Here is a 19,658-nt window from a genome sequence, read left to right as displayed (position 1 = left end):
GGGTACACGCACCATGCTGCTGCCACCAAGGAAAGCAGATCAGTGGGCTTGCGTGCATGGATTTCCACGGACGGTCACTGAGGCCAGGACTCAGGCTCTGATGATGAATTCCCAGGGGGCTCCGTCTGAACCTGCTATAACATACACATGAGCCCCCATCCCATCTGGGTTTCTGTTTTGGAATTTGAAGGGACTGCGGCAACAACCCAGCTCAGTTTTGCTCCAACTTCAGTCATTTGCCTGCCTCTAGGACGTTTGCCATGTCTCTGTGTTGCCTGTACTATTTGTTATTTACCTCATCATTTTATCTGAGCTCACTTTTTTCTTTTGATTTAAATACATTTTATTTTTTTTTTAAGATTTTATTTATTTATTTGACAGAGAGAGACACAGCGAGAGAGGGAACACAAGCAGGGGGAGCGGGAGAGGGAGAAGCAGGCTTCCCGCGGAGCAGGGAGCCCGATGCAGGGCTCGATCCCAGGACCCTGAGATCACGACCTGAGCCGAAGGCAGATGCTTAATGAATGAGCCACCCAGGCATCCCTAAATACATTTTAAAAGGAAACTTTAGGGGAGCCTGGCTGGCTCAGTTGGTGGAGGGTGCGATTCGTGATCTTGGGGTTGTAGGTTCTAGCCCCACACTGAGTGTAGAGATTACTTAAAAGAATAAAATCTTAAAAAAAAAAAAAAAAAAAAAGAAAACTTTAAATCACTATTATACCCTTCAACTGAGCAATCCCACTTGTAGGGATTTATTTGGAAGATACATCCCTTAACAATATAAAAATGCACACACTCAAGGGTATTCACTGAAGTATTACTTGTAATTGCAAAATATTGGAAACTACCTAACTGTCCAAGCATAAAGATCGGTTGAATAAACTTTGGTACACACACACACACACACACACAGTGCAGCTGTAAAAGAGAATGAGGAAGACCATGGTGAACTGATATGGAGTGATTTCCAGAGAAGCTGCTAAGTGAAGAGAAGATTGAGCGTATACAGTGTGCTACCCTGTGTGTAAGAGAGAAGGGAGAATAAGAAAACATTTCTAGATTGGCATTTTCTTACAAAAACAAGCGTGGGAAGGAGATTCCAGAAAGCAGTCAAGTTGATTATCTACCAGAGGAAGGGGAATGGGATGGAGTATGGAAGAAGGGACACTTGCTGAATGTAACCTTTTGCATGGTTTTAAGTTTGTTAATGATCCATATATTAAAAAAAGAAAGAAAGAAATTAAGTCTGTAAAAATGGGAAGGAAGAACCCTAACTGGACCAAAAAAGAAAAAAAAAAGGACCAACATTTTTTTTGTTTTTTTTTCCCAAATGAACACCATACCTACCCTGATGGGGAATAAAGAACAAAGAAAGGGCAGACTAATCCAAGTAGCTATAAACAGCATACTTGACTCTGTACCCTCGGTTGGGAGGCAGGTGAAGTATGCAGGGGTGGGGGGGGATTGCAAACCATCCTGAACTCTTGTTTGTTAAACAATAAACAAACTGAAACTTTTTAAGATGTATTATAGGACTGAGCAACCAAACGTGTTGACATTGTTGGGAGCCAAGGCTCTTGCTAAAGAAGTGACACACATATCTGGAATGGGGGAAGGCGAGAAAGAACCCTCTGGGAACTGACTGGCATTGGCATGAATACTGGAGGTATTGGTATGCATTCATGATTTCTAAAATATGAATATGATATGCATGTCTGTACGTATGTATATGCATGCACGAGTAGATGTGTATTTTGTGTATGTACATGCACCTGTTTTCTAGATCTGTCCATTGAAAGGGCCAAAAAGCAAGGTACCCCGGTAGCCATCAGCCCTTCTGGCACCCGGCTCCTGGCCTCTAATACTGCTGACCACTGAGAGGAAGCAGGGTTTGTCAGAGAAATGGCTCATCCCGGGGACAGGCATTCCCCATGCATTCCAGGATGAACCTGGAATACCTTATCAAGCCAGAAAGTAGAAGGACTGCTCAGAATAAATGACGGGAGCTTAGCACAAGGCCACAGCAGCCAGCCCAAAGGGGTTCCCAATGGCCAAGTCTGGGACAATTTGAGCATCAGATGAAGTAAATCAGTAATGAAATATAAACCACTAAAAACTGAAATCCTTGAGTGTGTGCCAAGAACTGATAAAGAAAGAAATGGGGAGAAGGGAGGCGTCTTGCTTACAGTGGAATGCTGAGGGCTGACTTTTCAACATGGAGAGAGTGCTGACGTTGGAAAATCAACATTTTGCCACCAGTCTGGCAAAGACGGGATCAGGCAAGTATCATCGGTGAATGGCGGCTCCCAGGGTCACTGTAATGAGGCACAGCATATCTGTATTATCTCTAAGCGTCTCCCATGGACTGTGAATTAGTGACTATACAGCGGAGAGATGGGGCAATACTGCAGCCAGGTGACCAATATTCATGTCACCCGTGAGGGTCAGGGGACATCACGTGCCTCCAGGTGGGACACTCCGACAAGGACATGACACCACCTACGCCACAGTCCAGCCAAGAATATATAACCTCCATGTAATCACAAAGAAAACATCAAAGACATAAGAGGGAACATTTTATTAAAACAAAGGAGGGAGAGGTTCTGCATTCCACAAAAATGTCACTGTTGTAAAAAAGAAGGCTGTGAAAAATGTTCCAGAGTCACTAAGGCCAGAGAGACACGACAATTAAAGGCACTACCTTACCCTAGACTGGTGGGGGAAATACGCTAGAAGGGAGATTACTGGGCCAACGGACAAACTGGAACAGGGACAGGAGAAACCCACACTGGAGTGGACAGCTGCCCTGGAGTCATGAAAGCCAATGCCTAATTCTTAGCAACTGTGTGCTGACACGTATAGGAGCGAAGCGACAGGATGGATGCAACTCACCCAGAAAAAAGGTGGGGGGGGGGGGGGGCAGAGAGAGGGAAAACATAAATAAGAAAGCAAATGGGCTATAACAGGTTAAAAGATGAAACCGGGTAAAAGGTAAACAGGTGTTCTTTATACTATTTTTGTTTCTCCAAATTCTGATAAATTTGAAATTATTTTCAAATGAAAAAAAAATGCCTCATTACTCCTCTAAGCATATGGCCCATGTAAACAGGAAGCAAGTGTGAAAGTGTGTGTGATGAGGGAACAACCAGGAGCGAGGCCTGCTGTGTTCTGGGAAAGGGGGCGTGGGGACGTGAGGGAGGCGTGAAGGACAGATGTCAGGCTGGCCCGGAGCTGATGTCAGCCCCGTCGCACCTAAAACCATCCCCGTATCCCGCAGCTGGAGCAATGCTGACCTAGCCCAACGTCTGCATTCTACAGAAGGGCAAATGAGCTGCAGACGGATCGAGGTGATGGGCCTCTGCCCCCGCTACTGGGGGCTCCTCTCCCAGCGTGGCCCACATCCTGGAAAGGAGCTTCTGTGTGGTTATAGTCCCAGCACCAGGCCCTGGGGCCCATAATCTTGAAGGCTCCTGCACCCCAGCCTGGTAGGTGGTACGACCCCTTCACACACCCGGAGTCTTGAGCCTCTGGGAGTCGAGGAATGTCCTTGTGAAGCTGAGCGGCTGGGCAGGGGAACCCAAATCTCCAGCTCCTCTGGCCTCACAGGCCCTGCCCTGGCCCTCCTGGGCCTCTTATCGTTGCCACAAGAGCCCCCAAAGCAGGAAAGGATTTGCACACCCATGGGCACAGCAGCACCAGTACCAACCGCCAAAAGATGGAAGCGACCCAAGTGTCCGTCAGGGGGTGAATGGATAAGCAAAATGTCATCTATCCACAAAATAGAATACTGGTCAGCCTTAAAGAGGAAGGCGGCCCTGACACACGTGACCACAAGGATGAGCCTTGAGGACATGATGCTGTGTGAAATAAGAAGTCGCAACAAGACAAATACTGCAGGATCCCACTTCTATGAAGTACCTAGAGTAGTCAAATTCAGAGAGACAGAAAGTGGAAAGGTGGTTGCCGGGGGGGGGGGGGGGGGGGGGGGGGAGATGGGGGGTTAATGTTTAACAGGGAGAGAGTTTCAGTTCAGGAAGATGAAAAGAACTGCGGAGACGGATGGTGGTTTGGGTTGCACAACAGCGTGGATGTACAGGAGAGGCCAGAAGACCCCCGGCACCCGAGGACGTCAACCTCTCTCCCTCCAAATGACAACTCTGGCCAGATCCGGGAGCTTCCCCGATGCTCTGACACACTGATTTTTTAAATAACAGTAATAATCCATCAACTTGCCCAGGATGATGTACAGTCTAATCTGATTAATATTTGGTAAATGAAGTGCTTTTCAGGGAAATGGCAGGCATGACCTCCCAGCAGTCTTTGACTTCACAAATTCAAGGATTTTCTGAGTTGCCCTCGGTATTCTACATTCCAGGAATCAAAGTAAGGACAGACAATAAAAAGGGGGAAGGGGAGAATAAGAAGGCCCTAACGAGAACGTTCAGGGAAAGAGGAGAAAGATGCCCTTGCTGGTTACCTAGGAAATCAGGGAAGGACTGCATGCTATTGGCTGGCTCTGGAGGAGAATTTCAAGAGGCAAAGAGCACCTGGCAACAACAGGGTGTGTATGAGCTGAGGATATTGGGGAACCTCTTTCTTTGTTTTGTTGTTTTCCTTGACCGAACAGCATGAGATTGAATTTAGAATGTTTTTTTTCTGGTTAGTTTCTTATACTAGTTAAGCCCATTTGAAAAGGCGGCACTCCCACGTCTCTACAACGGCGGGCCAGCCTCCTAATCCTTCTCCTCCCTCCCTTCCTGCTGTCCCCCCACCACACACACATGCTCACCCACTCACCCACCTCACTAATTCGTTATACAAATGAACAGAACCGGGCTTCACAGAAACTCGCAATAGGGGGTGGGGGGAGGGGCGCCCAAGCACGCACATCCCATCCAAGCTCCTCACTCTGCTCTCCACCTTGGCCAGGATGCCTGTTCAGTGCTCGTGGGTCACATGGTTGAGTGCTGAGACAGTGATGTTCTCATTTCTGACAACCTGAGGGCTGGGCATTGTGAAGCCCCCGCCATCGGAGAAGCAATGACTAGCCCAGGGTCACAGAGCTGCTCAGGAGCAGCCCCTCCAGGGTCTAGGATTCAGACCCCAACCTCCCAATGGCTAATCCACAGCTCGTCCCAATCAGGAAACTCTGCCAGCCGCAGGGTTGGCTCTGGCTTTGCAAGAGGAGCCAGAAATGATGCCAGGGTTCCATCTCATTTCAGTGGAGACTTCAAAAAAAAAAAAAAAGGCAAAGCTGGGGTTCCCAACTTCTGGGCACCCCTCAACTCCCAGCTGACCTGGCAGGTTCAAAGTCAGTGTTGACCTCTTCACTCTGTGTCCTTGCTGGGATTCAAGCAAAGAGTAGGTTTTCAATCTGAGGACATGAAATTGGTGCCTACTTTTTCCATAGGCAAAAACCAAAAACTAAACCCTATTTTTCAAATGAGAAGTGCAAACAATTCATTCTTTTGTCCTAGGTCTGTTTATTAAGTTACTGCTCCGAGTGACTCCAAAAAGAGACACTGTCCTTTCAGAGTGACATGCATCGAGTGAACACTTCCTTGGCCATGGGCACTAGGGTACCCCTCTTTTTCCTTTTAGTGTGCAATTTCTGCAAATTTAGGGGCCCTGTGATTTTCTTGGTTTCAGAATGAGTCACTCATCAGTTGGGACCTGCAGCCGAGTGGAGGGTCCAGAGGTACACATTCATTTCACACTACTTCCTTGTCTGGGCTTAAATGTGGAGGAGGTGTGAATTCTGGTTGCATTTGTAGAAAAAGAACATGTTAATGCCACATTTAAATCAGGTCATGGCAAAATTGTGACTTGTGGCCACATGCCTTTTTATGCCTGTGTTTTCTGCCACCTGGCTGAGGCAAGATTTCCCCACTAGCGTGGGGATGGTGGGGTTTGCAGGGGGGAGTCGGTGCCAGCATCTCTTCACTCAACAGTCACCTGTGCCTGTTTGTTATCAGCAGGATGTCAACAAGCCTCTAGATCCAGGGACAGGGCAAGAAGCCTGCTAGAGAAAAAATAATCTGGAAGGGAGAAGAGCCACACAGCCACCTCCAAAGAGCAAGGGAGCAGACAGCCCTGAGGGGGGATGAGGGACATACAGAAATAGTGCAGCTTTCTCGGGGAGCATCTGCTGCTTCCACTGGCTCAGCATCCGTGCCCCTTTCTTCTGATGTTTTTTTACTGAGGGAATCATCATCATAGGATCAACAAGTGACCCAGGCCTGGCCAGTCGGCACAGAACACCCCTCTTACAGCAGTGGGCGGGCCAGGCCCATCACTGTCACGGAGCATCGACCCCCACACTAGAGCTGCAGCTGATGGGAAGGAGCAGCTCCTTCTCCACTCGGTGGTAAGTTGGCAGGATGCGAGCCTGGCGCTGCCGATGGTCATCTACACCCGGAGCCGTCCCTGCCCAAGCCTTTCAGCGACGTGAACAATAATCACCCTTTTAAAGCCAGTCTGAGTAGATTTTCTAACTCATGACCACAAGAATCCTAACATATATTCATTAAAAAAAAAAAAAAAAAGCACATGAATTACATTTTTTATGCTCAATTTCCAGACAAGGAAACTGAGGTACAGAGCTTGGGGAGACTGCTCAAGGCTCACAATAAACCCAGACATGACTGCAAGGCCAGTATCCCATCTCTTAGCTCCTCCCACATTGACACTGTGGTCTGACACCCTTCCAAGTCATGGGAGCCAACAGCTGCCCGGTTTCACCCAAACACAGTCTAAGGAGAGAACACCCACCAGCCGCACCTTAAATCTGAGAACAACAAAGAGATCAAATACAACATTCACAAAGCCCCATCCACCTGAAAGCTGCCGCTGCCCAGTTAGATGTCTCTTTGCTGGTCAGGCCTGTGAGAGCTGTATTTATTTAGGTTGAGCCGGGTGGGAAGATGACAGGCCCATGATATTTTGGAATGACTACTGTGTGTTCGAGAAAACAGGAGGGCACCAAAATGTCAAGGGGGGTTGCTGAGAGTCATGTTCAACTAAGCTCTAACATCAGCATCAAATGTCCAAGCAAAACCTCCGGGCGAGATCCCCGGGGTCCTGTCTGGTACAACCTGGCCGAGTGAGCACCCAGAACACAGGTTTTTGGAGGCTGGTGCACGTTTCTCCCCTTGCCCCCGGCACAGGACAGGCAGGCTCAGCATCTGGGGAGTCATCACCCCAATCCCAACAGTGAACTGGGATGGCAGCATGGCTGAGGCACAGAAGCCCCACACGCCAGGACCGGGCCGCTGGGCTGACTCACTTCACTGTGTGATTGCGGCCAAGCCTGCCCTGTCCACACCAGGGTTAGTCATGGCCAGGCCTGGTTCAAGAGCAGCCCTTAAAAGGACTGGAATGAAAGAGGTAGCATCTTTCCAAAACACAATCGACAAGAACACAGCGTTCAAAATGGGGCGAAATCCTCCTCCTTTCTCCCTAGTGTGGCCACAGGACAACTAAACCCCAGGGTTTACACAGTTTTCTCCTGTGTTTAAAAAAAAAAAAAAGAAGAAAGAAAAAAGAGGCAAATAAGCCAACTAAGATGGCTTGCTTACCTTGCATGTGCCCCTCACCTCCCCACCAAAGTCATACTTGTTGGCATCCGTGTCCTGAGCCAAACAGGAATTCCTATGTCAAAATGCTTCATGTGCACTTTGAACAGAAATAAAAGCATGCTGGGGATCTCAGCTTTAAAAAGAGGGCCGGGTGGCACCAGAGAGATGCTTTGGTTATACCTATCAAAATGGGATCGTGGCATTCCCTGAGAACTGCCAAGAAAATCAGAATGGGGCCAGCAGGGTGGGGACAGGGAGGGTTTTGGCTCCATAATCGCAGCAAACTCCCCAAAACAAAGGAGTTCCCAGTCACTGATTTACGGAGCTACTCCGTTTCCCAGCTTCAGACCCCCCGGAATAGGGACTCACACAGTCCAGACCGATGGGCCAGCAACAGCTGCTGGCCTTGGAGGATTCACTACCAGCCCCACACCCAGGAGGACAGCCCACAGCGGGAGCTGAGGACAGCCCGAGTCTGTCCCACGAGCTGTGGTGGGAGCTCAGGCCCAGCAAGCAGAGCCCCCATCCCACTTCTACCCCATCCGCTGCTCCACCCCGGGTGCCCGGGGCCGTGGCCAGACACCCCATCTGTGTGGCTGTGCGCCCAGCCCCGAAACAAGAGCCTGCACAGCTGAAGCTTGCCTAATTCTGGAGCAGACACTGCTCTCCAGATCGAGAAGGTATCAGCATCTAAGCCAGAGGAAGGTGGAAATTAAACCAGAATCATCCCCAACACAAACCAAAAAGAGGAATGAATGATTCTGCTTTTTGAGCACATGTGCACCAAACCCTGGTGTACCTCACTCTTAAACAGACAGATTTGGACAAATCTTAATGTAAGAATCTAGGGGATTATATTTGACTGTTTGATTCCAAAAAACATAATCGTATTAAAGGTATATAATCTCATTCAACACGGGTTTTCTCCCTGCAGTGCACTGGGAGTAATGACTCGTGTCATTAATCAGCATCGCAGGTGACGGGGACTAACAGAACTGCAATAAACATGGGGAGGGCAGTAACGCAGCAGATGCTTACGACACAGGCCAGGCACTGCTCCGAGCATGGTACACGTACTAACTCATTTAATTCTCGTAATGACAAAGTAACTACCATCTGCTAGCTTCTGTTTACTGATGGGGAAACCGAGGCACGGGGTTTCGAGTAAAGAAGCCTGCTCTGGGTCACCCGTGCAATGTAGGCAGGCCTTGCAGCGGACCTGCCCACAGCTGCCTGCAAAGGGCTGGGCCCACAGAGTGAGGTACACCGGCGTCGGGAATGGATAGACGCGCCCACGGACACACAACGGGGACCAGACACAAGGGACAGCCTGGCTCGTGGCACAGGCAGCAGGGTGGCGTTCACGGGCGCACTCACCTTCACTCTCCCCACTCGTCCTGATGCCTTTTGAACCACCCTCAGTACCTTTAGTCTTCTCAGCGTCTTCCTGGGTGTCCTCGGCGGGCCCCTTCTCCTCCTCGTCTTCCTCCCCAACGTTTTTGTAGTTGGGTCTCTTCTGCACCCGCCTCTTGCCCTTGTGCTTGTTCATCTCAAGGGAGCGCTCTAGCGTCTCAGTGGGCTTAATGAAGCACCGAATGCTGGGCTTGGCCTAGGGAAGTCAACACACGGATTGGAACCTTGGAATCTCGCCAGACGCCATCGTCAAGCTGCCTGAGAGTTGCTGCCCCAAGGAATTCTATTTCCGAAACAAAAAAAAGGCTACCTCCTACTTTGTCATCAGGACTGTGACTAACACCACTGCTGTTAAGTCATCAAAACATTAGCACCAGCTACCATTTATTGCCCACCGCCCTAAGTCGGAAACTCTGTACTTTACCAACACCAGCCCTGTGCTTCCCAAAGGCCCCTCGCTTGTCTAGGAAACACACTTCTGGTTAACACGTTTAGGGTACTTTGCATGTGCCAGATGCACTCTAAGGGCTCTGACTGTACTAGCCTACTTGAACTTGACAACAGCCCCATGAGGTCATCCTGTTGTTTCCCTCCCTTTACAGATGATAAAACTGAGGCTCAGAGGTGGTAAAGGACACATCCGAGGTCAAAGAGCCAGGGGGCAGCAGAGCTGGGATTCAAACCCACATACCATCCGCCCAATTTAGGTCTTAAGTACAGCATGCGGGTGTTATTGACTTTTTAAAGATTTTATTTATTTGAGGGGTGCCTGGGTGGCTCAGTTGGTTAAGCAGCTGCCTTTGGCTCAGGTCATGATCCCAGGGTCCTGGGACCGAGCCCCACGTCCAGCTCCCTGCTCAGCGGAGAGCCTGCTTCTCCCTCTCCCTCTGCCTGCCATTGTGCTCTCTGTCAAATAAATACATAAAATCTTTAAAAAAGAAAAAAAGATTTTATTTATTTGAGAGAGAGCGAGAGAGCACACCAGCAGGGGGTGGGGAGAGGGAGAGGGAGAAGCAGGCTCCCCGCTGAGCAGGGAGCCCAAGGCAGGGCTTGATCCCAGGACCCCGAAACTATGACCTGAGCCAAAGGCAGCCCCTTAATTGACTGAGCCACCCAAGCACCCCTAACTTCTACTTTAAATATATTTACTTTAAAAGAAGCTGTATACTGGGGCGCCTGGGTGGCTCAGTCGCTGAGCGACTGCCTTCAGCTCGGGTCATGATCCCAGGGTCCTGGGACTGAGCTCTGCATCAGGCTCCCTGATCGGCGGGAAGCCTGCTTCTCCCTCTCCCACTCCCCCTGCTTGTGTACCTTCTCTCACTGTCTCTCTCTCTCTGTCAAATAAATAAATAAAATCTTTAAAAAAAATAAAAATAAAAAGCTGTATACTGCTACAGTGCATGAAAAACCAGTGTATCTTGCTGTTGTAAAAGTAACAGAAAAGAAAAAGCAAGGTGTACTGGATGCAGCCAAATGCTGGCTCTTTAGAAAGGGGGCTTGGCAAGTACCAGCAGGAAGTTAAAGCTCATCCCCAAAGGAAGCTGGCCCCAAACAAAGATGCTCTTCCCCGAGAAGTCAGGAGGCTTTCTAAGAGAAATGAAAGAGGCCTATGTGCTGCGAGTGGCTCATGCCCCGTCCTGTGGGAAACACACAGTTGTATCTCAGTCCAGGTAATAAACAAGAGGTAGAGAGATTGCCACTCCCATTTCATAGATAAGAAAACAGAGGCTCCGAAGGACAAAGTGACGTGCCCGATGTCACACAGCTCCTGAGCCAAGAGTCAGACTTGGAACTGAAGCCTGCCCAATCCCAAAGCCCAAGGTCCTCCTGAAATAAGGGTACTTCATCAGGAGCTCAAACTCCGTTCCAGGCTCAGTACCCTTTAAAAAGTGTTTACATGCAAATGGACCGGGTCTAGCAAGGAAAAAAGACAAAAGAAAACTGGTCTGTTTGGGGCAGGATTCTGACTGAATTATTTTTCTCTTTTCAGGGCCTGGATGATATCCAGACATCATTTTGTCATTAAAAAAGAAAAAAGTTTTAAAGAAAACGTTTCCATTATCTTGATATGGTTTATCCATCTTCTGAATTTACCCCCAACCAACCACCAACTGTACTCTGGGGGCCACCGTACCTTGCCAATAAGTGGAATGTGCTCAAGGAGCACAGATTAATTTCAATAATGCTCAAAACAAAACCTAATTGGAAGCTAAATTAGCATCCAAATCCACACATTAATTTTTATTTACTCACTTTGGATTATTCATCCACAAAAATGACAGATAAATTGAGATAGGATTCTACTGCCCAGGAAACCCAGATAGCGCATTACAGACGCCAACGACAGGGAGCCCAGAGATGGGAGCCCCCGAGTGTGCACCACTTGAGAGACAGCATCCATCGGAGCCCACTTAGGATGTTGTGTGATAGAACACAGCCCTGGACAGCCCCCACATCTTCTGCTGAAGGACTCAAACCCAGGAAATTAGGGTCCCAAGATAAAGTCACAGCTTCCTCTGATCACCACATACTCCCAGTGAATCTTAGAGTATGCCATATGCAATTAAAGCTTTCTGAAACAGAAAACCGAGACTAAATGCAGAGCAAAACATCACCCGGTTAGAAGGTCTAAGCAGAAATTCACGTGGATGGGTGTAGAAACCTCTCCCCGAGGAGCTCTTTATGAACTCGGATGTACAGGAGTGGCAGAACAAAGGGAAGCGAAACAATGTGTGAGTCCCAGGGCTGCTCAGAGCAGTCCGATCCCCAGCTGAACCCTGCCATGAGCTGTGGGTCCTCTCTGAGCATCAGAGTCCTTGTCTAAAACACAGGGCAGATAATTCCGGCCTCCTAGAACTACATGTAAGCATGGATGTAAAAGTTCTTTCAGTAAGCATCCAACATAGGGGAGTCACCTTCCTCTCCCTGCCGCCTTAAAAAAAAAAAAAAGGTAAGAGTCAACTGTGAAAATAAATTTAAAAACTTTCCAAAGGGATCTGCTTTTCTTGACGGTCAGGTGTTGGGAGGACATGTTTACTGGGGAAATTTCAAACCTTTAAAATGCAACCTACCCAGTGAACAGCTGGAAATAACCTAAATGTCCATCAAGACGGGAGTGGTTAGGTAATTACAGTCTGTCCACAGAATGGGAATCCACGTACATGTTAAAGAGACCCAGGTCTTTCTGTACCTACGTGCGCGGATTCAGAACGGGTAGCAGGGTGGAAAAGCAAGAGCGGGGAGCTCAGAAGGGGCCCCTGCAGGTAAAGCGTTTCAAAGGCTACACGCGATGCTGTGAACCGCTTTTCCTGGAAAGTGGCCTACAAATATCTCAGGATTATATCTCTGGGGGATAAAGAAGGCAGGTGGTTCTGTGTGTGCACATGCACACAAGCATGCTTGCATTTTTTCATTTCTAGACCTTTCTGTTTGGTTTGAAATGTCTAATCCTGTACACACGTTAACTTTAAAAAAAAAAATCATCAGGAATCATTTAGCATTAGAATTTTAGACTTTATTTTTCCTTTTTTTTTTCTCTTTTATATTCAAAAGCCTGGTTGTGCTTTTCTTAAGGCTAATAGCATCAAAACCCCGCAGTTACCATGGAGAAGCTGACAGGGTCTGGCTGGGATACGTGGACAGAGATTCATGATTGTTCCTATTGCCCCCATCAAGAGCCTCCTGGCTGCCGGCCTCCCAGGAATCTCTGTGTGACAGTGGACAATCCCAGGTGTTCCAAATGGAAAGCCCCCAAGAGAAGGTCCCATCCACCTTACATCGCCCCCCCCCCCCCACCCCCCCAACACAAAACCAGGTGCCTGGAGAAGGGCAAGGCCTCAGTGGGCTGCTGCTGAGTGAATTCATGGCTGCCTGTACCCATACTGTACCCAAAGTGAGAGAGAGAACAACAAGAAGCAAAGTGAGGGACGGAAGAAAACAGGAGCCTGACAGCCTCGGGAGATTAACTTTAGCATAGGGCAAGAGCAAGCACGGTGAAACTAACCAAAAGGGGAAAAGCTCACTTCAGAGTCAAAAATCAGGAGGCCTTTGGGTTTATCTTCTCATAAAGTGAGCCCACCATGCATGTCCCAGACTAAAGTATTCCACAAATCAGGTCTATGGTTCCCAAATGCTGCAAGTTCGGGTTTTGCCAAGGGCTCATCTCCCAGGGACCTGGAGCCTGAGCTGCAAGAGGAGCGTGGAGATATGGGGCCTTCCTTGCTGCCAGCAGAGATTCTGCCAGTTATCCAACCAGGGGATGTAGAGGGAGAGCCCTGGATTCTGGGGCTGGCCATCTAGGCTGGCTTCTGGGGTCAGAGCCAGCAGCAGGCCGGCAGTATGATTTTAGGGGTGGCCCAAGGGCCGAACTGCTCCCTAGAGCCTGCTGGTTAACAACACCTTATCTAGTCTCCACCCCTCCACCCTAAGGCTTCCATCCTTGTTTAAAAGGTAAATACTCCAGGGGCGCCTGGGTGGCTCAGTCATTAAGCATCTGCCTTCGGCTCGGGTCATGATCCCGGGGTCCTGGGATCGAGCCCCCCAAAATAAAAGGTAAATACTCCAGAAGCTGACTCCCCATGGGTCGGCAGTAACTAAAAGGCCTTTTGGGGCTGCGGAATTTGAGAGCCGGCTCTGCATGGACAGGGAGAGGGGTGTGGAGCCAGGGGTCAGGAGGGAGGACACAAACACCTAAGGCCCAGGCGCTGGACTCAGGAGAAGCAGCAGCACCGCCAATGCCCCAGGCGTCAAACAGAACGCCCTCCGTTAGGTCTGGGGGCACCCCCCTAGGAAGGCCACATGCAGATGGCACATGAGAAAGCAAGCTGCAATCCAGCAACCCATCCAGGATTCCGTTTACAATTAAAAAACAAAAATTATCAATTCAAACATGTCCATCTGTATTGTATTTTCCTGTGTGGAGAGATCTGTGCACAGCAGTGCACACAGCAAGATCTGGAAGGTGACACACGCTCCGAACAGGGGTCCCTTCTGAAGACAGTGAGGCTGGGGGAACTTTCACTTTCTCTTCTAGTTGTTTCTATGTCATCCAGTCATTATGCCTTGGCCAAGAAAGTATTACCAACACCATTTAAATGTAAAGAGTACCTTTAAAGAAAGTACCTGATGCCACTGAACTCCATGCTTAAAAATAGGTAATCCATTACTTTTATACGTATTTCACAATTTTTTTTAAAAGGCACCTTTAGAAAGGGGGAGGGGTTAGAGACTGAGAACAAGCTACCAGAAATGTCTTCTGTCTTGCCCTAAGTTACACACAAATGTAATCATAAGCACAGAGCCACGGACGCACCTAAGGTCACTGCACTTTATGTTACGCCTCAATTTAAAAAACATTCACCTACAGACTTTTCAAGGAAATCAGATGGTCCTAACGCCCTAAATACAAGCCAGGAACAAGTCTGGAAGCTGGATGCACAGCCATCACCGGGGGACTGACCTTACTCACGAAGCCAGACCAAACACCAGGAGTGCGGCAGCCCTGGGCCTGCCTGTGCGGAGCCCACAGGGGCTCCGGGGGCACGGAGGAAGGAGTGAGGAACTGTGCCAGGTGGCGGGGGGGGGGGGGGGGGGAAGGGGGAAGCGCAGGAAGGCTTCACAGAGAAGGAAATGACTGGTCCAAGTCTCGAATGGTAGCAGGAGTTCACCAGAACACTTGGGAGGAGAGGAGAATGGTAGGAAGGCCAGCTCAGAGCTCCGGCCATTCACCCTTTATTTCTGGCAAGGCCAGGGCCGTTGGAGCTGGTGCGCCTGGTGATGGCAGTGGTGCTCCGGGACACGACGTGCTGCAGGCACACAGGAAGTCAGGGGTGGAGCTGGGCCAGTCAGTGGCCCCTCCAGTCACCGGCTCCTGGTGGAGCTCATGGTGCTCATGGCCTGGGAGGAGCTGTCAGGGTACCCCTGCCTCTGTACCTGGTAGATCCGACCTGCTAAGTGCAGGCCTAGCCTGCTCACCTTCTGAGGAAGCAACTAGAATCCTTTTGTTCAAATAGCTCTGATAAGGGATTTGAGAATTAGGAGCAAGGTCTTCCCCCTAAGAAGGGGGCAGGCCATGCTAACAAAAACATGCCCAACGTAAGGGCAGACCCGAGTCCAACCTCATTCTCACTTACTGGCCCAGGGGCCCTGACCAAATGTGTTTGTCTCCCCTGAGTCAAAGAGAGACCATAGTGGCTCCATCGCATGCTGCCCTGAGCTAAAATGAGTTCCCGAATGCAAACACGCCCAGCACCATACCTGCCCCTTTCTGCTCGCTGGCGTTCTGGCTTGTGAGTGGGCTGGATTCAGCCTCCCCAAAGCGCTCCCGGGCCCCTGGGCAGCCTCCCCAACCCCCAGCCTCGGGGGCAGGGACTGGAAGAGTGTGAGGCACCAAGGGTGGGATCCGCAGGGACGCTGGAGCAGCCAGAGTCCAGGCTCAGGGTCCCTCCGCTCTCCAGCTTCTTCCACGGCCTCGGTTCCTACAGGCACCAAACAGATCTCACAGCAGCACCTCCCCCACAGGGCTTCTGTGAGGGGCCAAAAGGTAACACACCTCCCCGTTACCTGTTTCCAGGTGCTAACGACAATCACTGATGCCCCGTGGGCAACGGAAAGGTGCTGTGAGCACTTTACAGACACTGATTCGCTTTATCCTCCGACAGCCGACTAGGGGAGGGAGGGAGCTGCAGAGGGCAAAGGACTGGCCCAAGGTCACCTGCTCGGCAGAGGCAGAGCCAGAGCCAGGATCTGGATCCAGGGAGTGGGCTTCAGTGCCCACAGGCCTGACGGATGGGCGGCACTGCTCCAGCAGTGCTCCAGCAGAAGTTCACGCCCTTCAATGAGCACTTGGCAAGCCTGCCAATGTGGGGCCGGCCTCCCATGGGGCCCCAGTCACGCTCATTATAGCAGCAGATGGGCCCGCGCCGCAGAAGCTCAGGGGTGGCTGGCATACCACTCACCTCCTGACCTGACCATCGTGACAGCCACCGACAATGTGTAATTATTCCCCATTTTGTCTCATATACACAGGGCTCCGAATGTCACAGGGGGTCCCAGTGACCCAGGCCTGCACCCACCATAACCAGCAGTAGGTGGCTTTGCAACCAGCCGTGAAGGGAAGCTCAGCTGATAACCGCTGCAGAGTGAGCCTCTTCTCATTCCAGAAGGCGGGGATCAGCAAGCAAACATCAGAGAGCATAAACACCAGGCCGATCCCCAGGGGCGCACGCCCCATGCTGAACCCCGAGTAACACGGGGTTGCTGAACTGAGGCCCATGCCTGTCCAGAACGCACAACTGCAGCCACCTCCGTGAGGCAACTGGACAATGCTGCCAAACGTAAGGGGGGAAATAAAACCCACTGGGGGAAACGTGAAGAGCTAACGGGCCACTTCCGTTAACGAGAGGAGTGTGGCATTCTTCTCCGTGAACTGGCCAATTAGCAGGGAGTGTTAGAGCTGCAGAGGCAAAAACCAGAGAGATGCCCATCGATCTGGCACCACAATGATCTCAGAGCTCCGAGGACTCACACTGCACGCACACCGGGCACTGTGCCTGTGTGAGAAGCAGCAGGTAACAGGAAACTTGGTTTTGCTCGGGGGTGGGACCGCCTAGAAAGCAAGCTCTGGGGCCCTGCCAGACCCATGCAAGGCCAGCCTCATCACATCCCCAGGCCATATCATTTCTGTCCCCCTCAACGCCTAATGCTGCCTGGTCTGTCCCTTCAGTGTTGTGCCTGGCATTCAACCAAAAGCTAATGAGTGCTGGGGGAGAAATTAATTGCAAGATACTTAGGATGGAAGAGGTGCGTTCAAGGCTCATGCAAAATAAAATACACTCTTTCAGTAAACGACAACACACCAAACACTCGTGGGATATTTCTTCAGGAAGTGTTTTACTGTAACTTATTTTCCAGAAAGAAGTAGCTGTGGGATACTAGGAACTCCCCGTTACCCCAAACATTTGGCCCAGAAGCCCACATGTCATGCTCAACTGGGAGTGACTGTCACTGCAGACAGTGACGGAGGGCACAAAACAGAAGCAGCATGGGGGGTCTGGGGCTGGATGCCTGCAATCCCCTGGTGCTGGGGGAGGACAGGATGATCACCCAAGCTCTGGGGGTGTCAGCTAGCTCATGCACAGAATGTGACAATAATACCACCACACTCTCTGGGTTATCAGGAGCCTAGAAGGAGAGGTCAAAGGAGACGAACAAGATGAGAAACGCTCCCTCTCCCACTGACCCAGTATTTCTTGCATAGCGGCCCTTGTTCTGATCCTAGCCAGCCAGCTCATCCCCACCAAGGTCTCTGATTCACCATTTTCCACGCCTTGCCCATCACAACCCGCCCTCTGCCCTCATGACCCCCAACTCAGCTCTTCATCCTTCAGTCCTCCAATCCAACAAGGCCACCTCCTCCAAGAGGTCTTCCCTCACCTTCATCTCCCAAAGCTGGTTTCTGTTTCTTCCCAGATCCAAATCTTCAATCTGCATTGACATGCTTATTTACTGTCTGTTTCCGCCTACCAGAATGTCAGGACAGGGACCTCGTCTGTCTCGTTCATCCTGTATCCCAAGGCCAGCACAGCACCTGCCTGGAACGTGTGGGTGCTCCAGAAACACATGTGGGAGGGGAAAGAGGGGTGAGCAAGCCAGCCAGCCTGGCACACAGGAAGTGCTGAAGAAAGGGGCGCTGCTTTTACTGGGGAATGACCCATCATGGTAGTGGGACCAGGGCAATACCGTGTGAGCCAATAAAGCCCTGTAGCGTTCTTTTCCCTTCTCTCTGTTCATGAAGCTGGAGGTTTCCAGCAGGGTCCCCTGGGGTAAGGTTATGAGCATCACAGCAAGTGGTCAGTGGGCACTCAATCTCAGGACAGCCAGGAACTCTGAACTCACTGGGGAAACCCCACCGACTGTCTCCTGGGATTTGAGTTATGCCCACCCGCCTCGCTTGTGGTCTTCAGTTGGGCAGTGAGTTGATTCACACCACTCCCCTCCTGGCCCATAGTCATTAAACCGCTGGAGCTTCAAGGAGGGAAGTGAACGGAGTGGCTCTTTTCTCAACTGTGCACAGCCCCCCAGCCTCCCGTCAAACAAAGCACCTCAGCTGAGCAAAACCAAGTTTCCTGGCTGGAGGATTCCAGCACGGGCCAAGACTGGATCTCTCTGGCTCGTTACACACAAGGCTCTCAATTCCCTCATGGAGATTTGTTATTTCAAGACAACTGATGTTTACTGCAAGAGCCATGCTAAACACCCGGGACACAAAGGTTACGATGTTCCCATTCCTCCAGATCTAAGCTCCAGAACCTCCCAATGGCTTCCAAAGCACCACATGCCTCAGAGGCTTGTTCCCTCCCTGACCTCACCCTACTACACTCTGCCCTGCCGAGCTGCTCCTTCCTGTTCCTCTGACACACTAGGCACATTCCTGCCTCAGGGCCTTTGCACTGACTGTTCTTTCTGGCCAAAGTGCTCTTCCTGCAGAAATCTACATGACTCACTCGCTCACTTCCTTCACATCTATGCTCAATTGTCATCTTCCTAATGAGCCCTACACCCTGGCCACTCTATGGAGAACTGCACCCCACTCAAGCCTCTTAGCGCTGCCCCCTCTCCCTTCCCTGCTTTACTACTGTTGCTTTTCTAAAGCACTAATCGCGTTTAACACACTACAATGTTTACTAATAATTTCATTGCTCCTCTCTCTCTGAAGCTCCTAGAAGCTCTGGGAGGTCTGGGGTCTTTGTTTTGTTCCCTGCTGCACTATGGTGCCTAGAACAGTGTGTGGTACCTGTCCAATAATTATTTGTTAAATAGATGAATAAGTAATGCTGACCCGGCTTCAAGAAACCCAGTCTCGTTAAAAAACTCAAATGCCCACAGGGGCCAGGCGGCTGATAAAAACTAACCAAGTCCCTGGACAGAGACGCCGAAAGAAGTGGGTGCCTCATTTTTCTGTCCCCACCGATTTTCCAACTTTTCACAGAAACCTGGAAGAATTGACCAATGGCTCAATGCAGACTAGGGACAGTCCCTAGTCTGTCATTCCCTCCATTCAACACTGGGAGGGGGGGACGGAGGGGAAGATAATACCTCACACCAGGGGGCAAGCAGTCTCCAGCCTTGGGGACACCCCAGCCCGGTCTGTGTCATGCTGCCCAGCAAGTGCAGAAAAGCCATCTAGGGTCCAATCCACGAATCTTCTCCACCCCCACCTCACCCCCACCTTGCCCACGCTGCTTTGCCCTGTTGGCTCTTCCAATATATGGCCATTCCAAGAACCCCTGGCCCTTCTCGGGCCCACTGAACCAGGTCCGGCCTCCTTGGTCCTCAGGTGCAATCTCCCGCAGTCCTGGCTAAAGGCTATCCCCCAGTGAGCCTCCACGCTATGGGACTTCCGTCCATTGTCCAGCCCCACCTGCATAGGAGAAAGGAAGAGGTGACTGTTTCTAAGAGGTCTCTCATCCACAACAGCACCCTACTTGGTAAGTGGAAGGTGCCGCACTCTGGATTCTCTTTGATTCTGTCACATCCTCTTACGCGTGAATCAGCACCTCTGCACTCACTAGTTCTGCAGGCGACAGTGGTGACGGGAGCTACCATTCCATTCAGGGATTACGGGAGAGACCACAATGGCCCCGCAAGAAAGGGAGAATACACAATGAG

The 19,658-nt window shown here is 50.4% G+C and overlaps 1 protein-coding gene across 1 annotated transcript in view; it reads right to left on the bottom strand.

Annotated features, from left to right (window-relative positions):
* CLEC16A (C-type lectin domain containing 16A) overlaps window positions 1–19,658 on the bottom strand; it is a 145,709-nt gene that overhangs the window by 87,630 nt on the left and 38,421 nt on the right. Inside the window, exon 11 of the mRNA XM_044915263.1 lies at window positions 8,955–9,186. Coding sequence (XP_044771198.1) covers window positions 8,955–9,186 — 232 coding nt within the window. The remainder of the gene's footprint in view (window positions 1–8,954; window positions 9,187–19,658) is intronic.

This window comes from Neomonachus schauinslandi, chromosome 5 (assembly GCF_002201575.2).
Source record: "Neomonachus schauinslandi chromosome 5, ASM220157v2, whole genome shotgun sequence".
In the NCBI taxonomy this organism is placed as follows: domain Eukaryota; kingdom Metazoa; phylum Chordata; class Mammalia; order Carnivora; family Phocidae; genus Neomonachus; species Neomonachus schauinslandi.
This window is presented reverse-complemented; position numbering and strand designations above follow the sequence as displayed.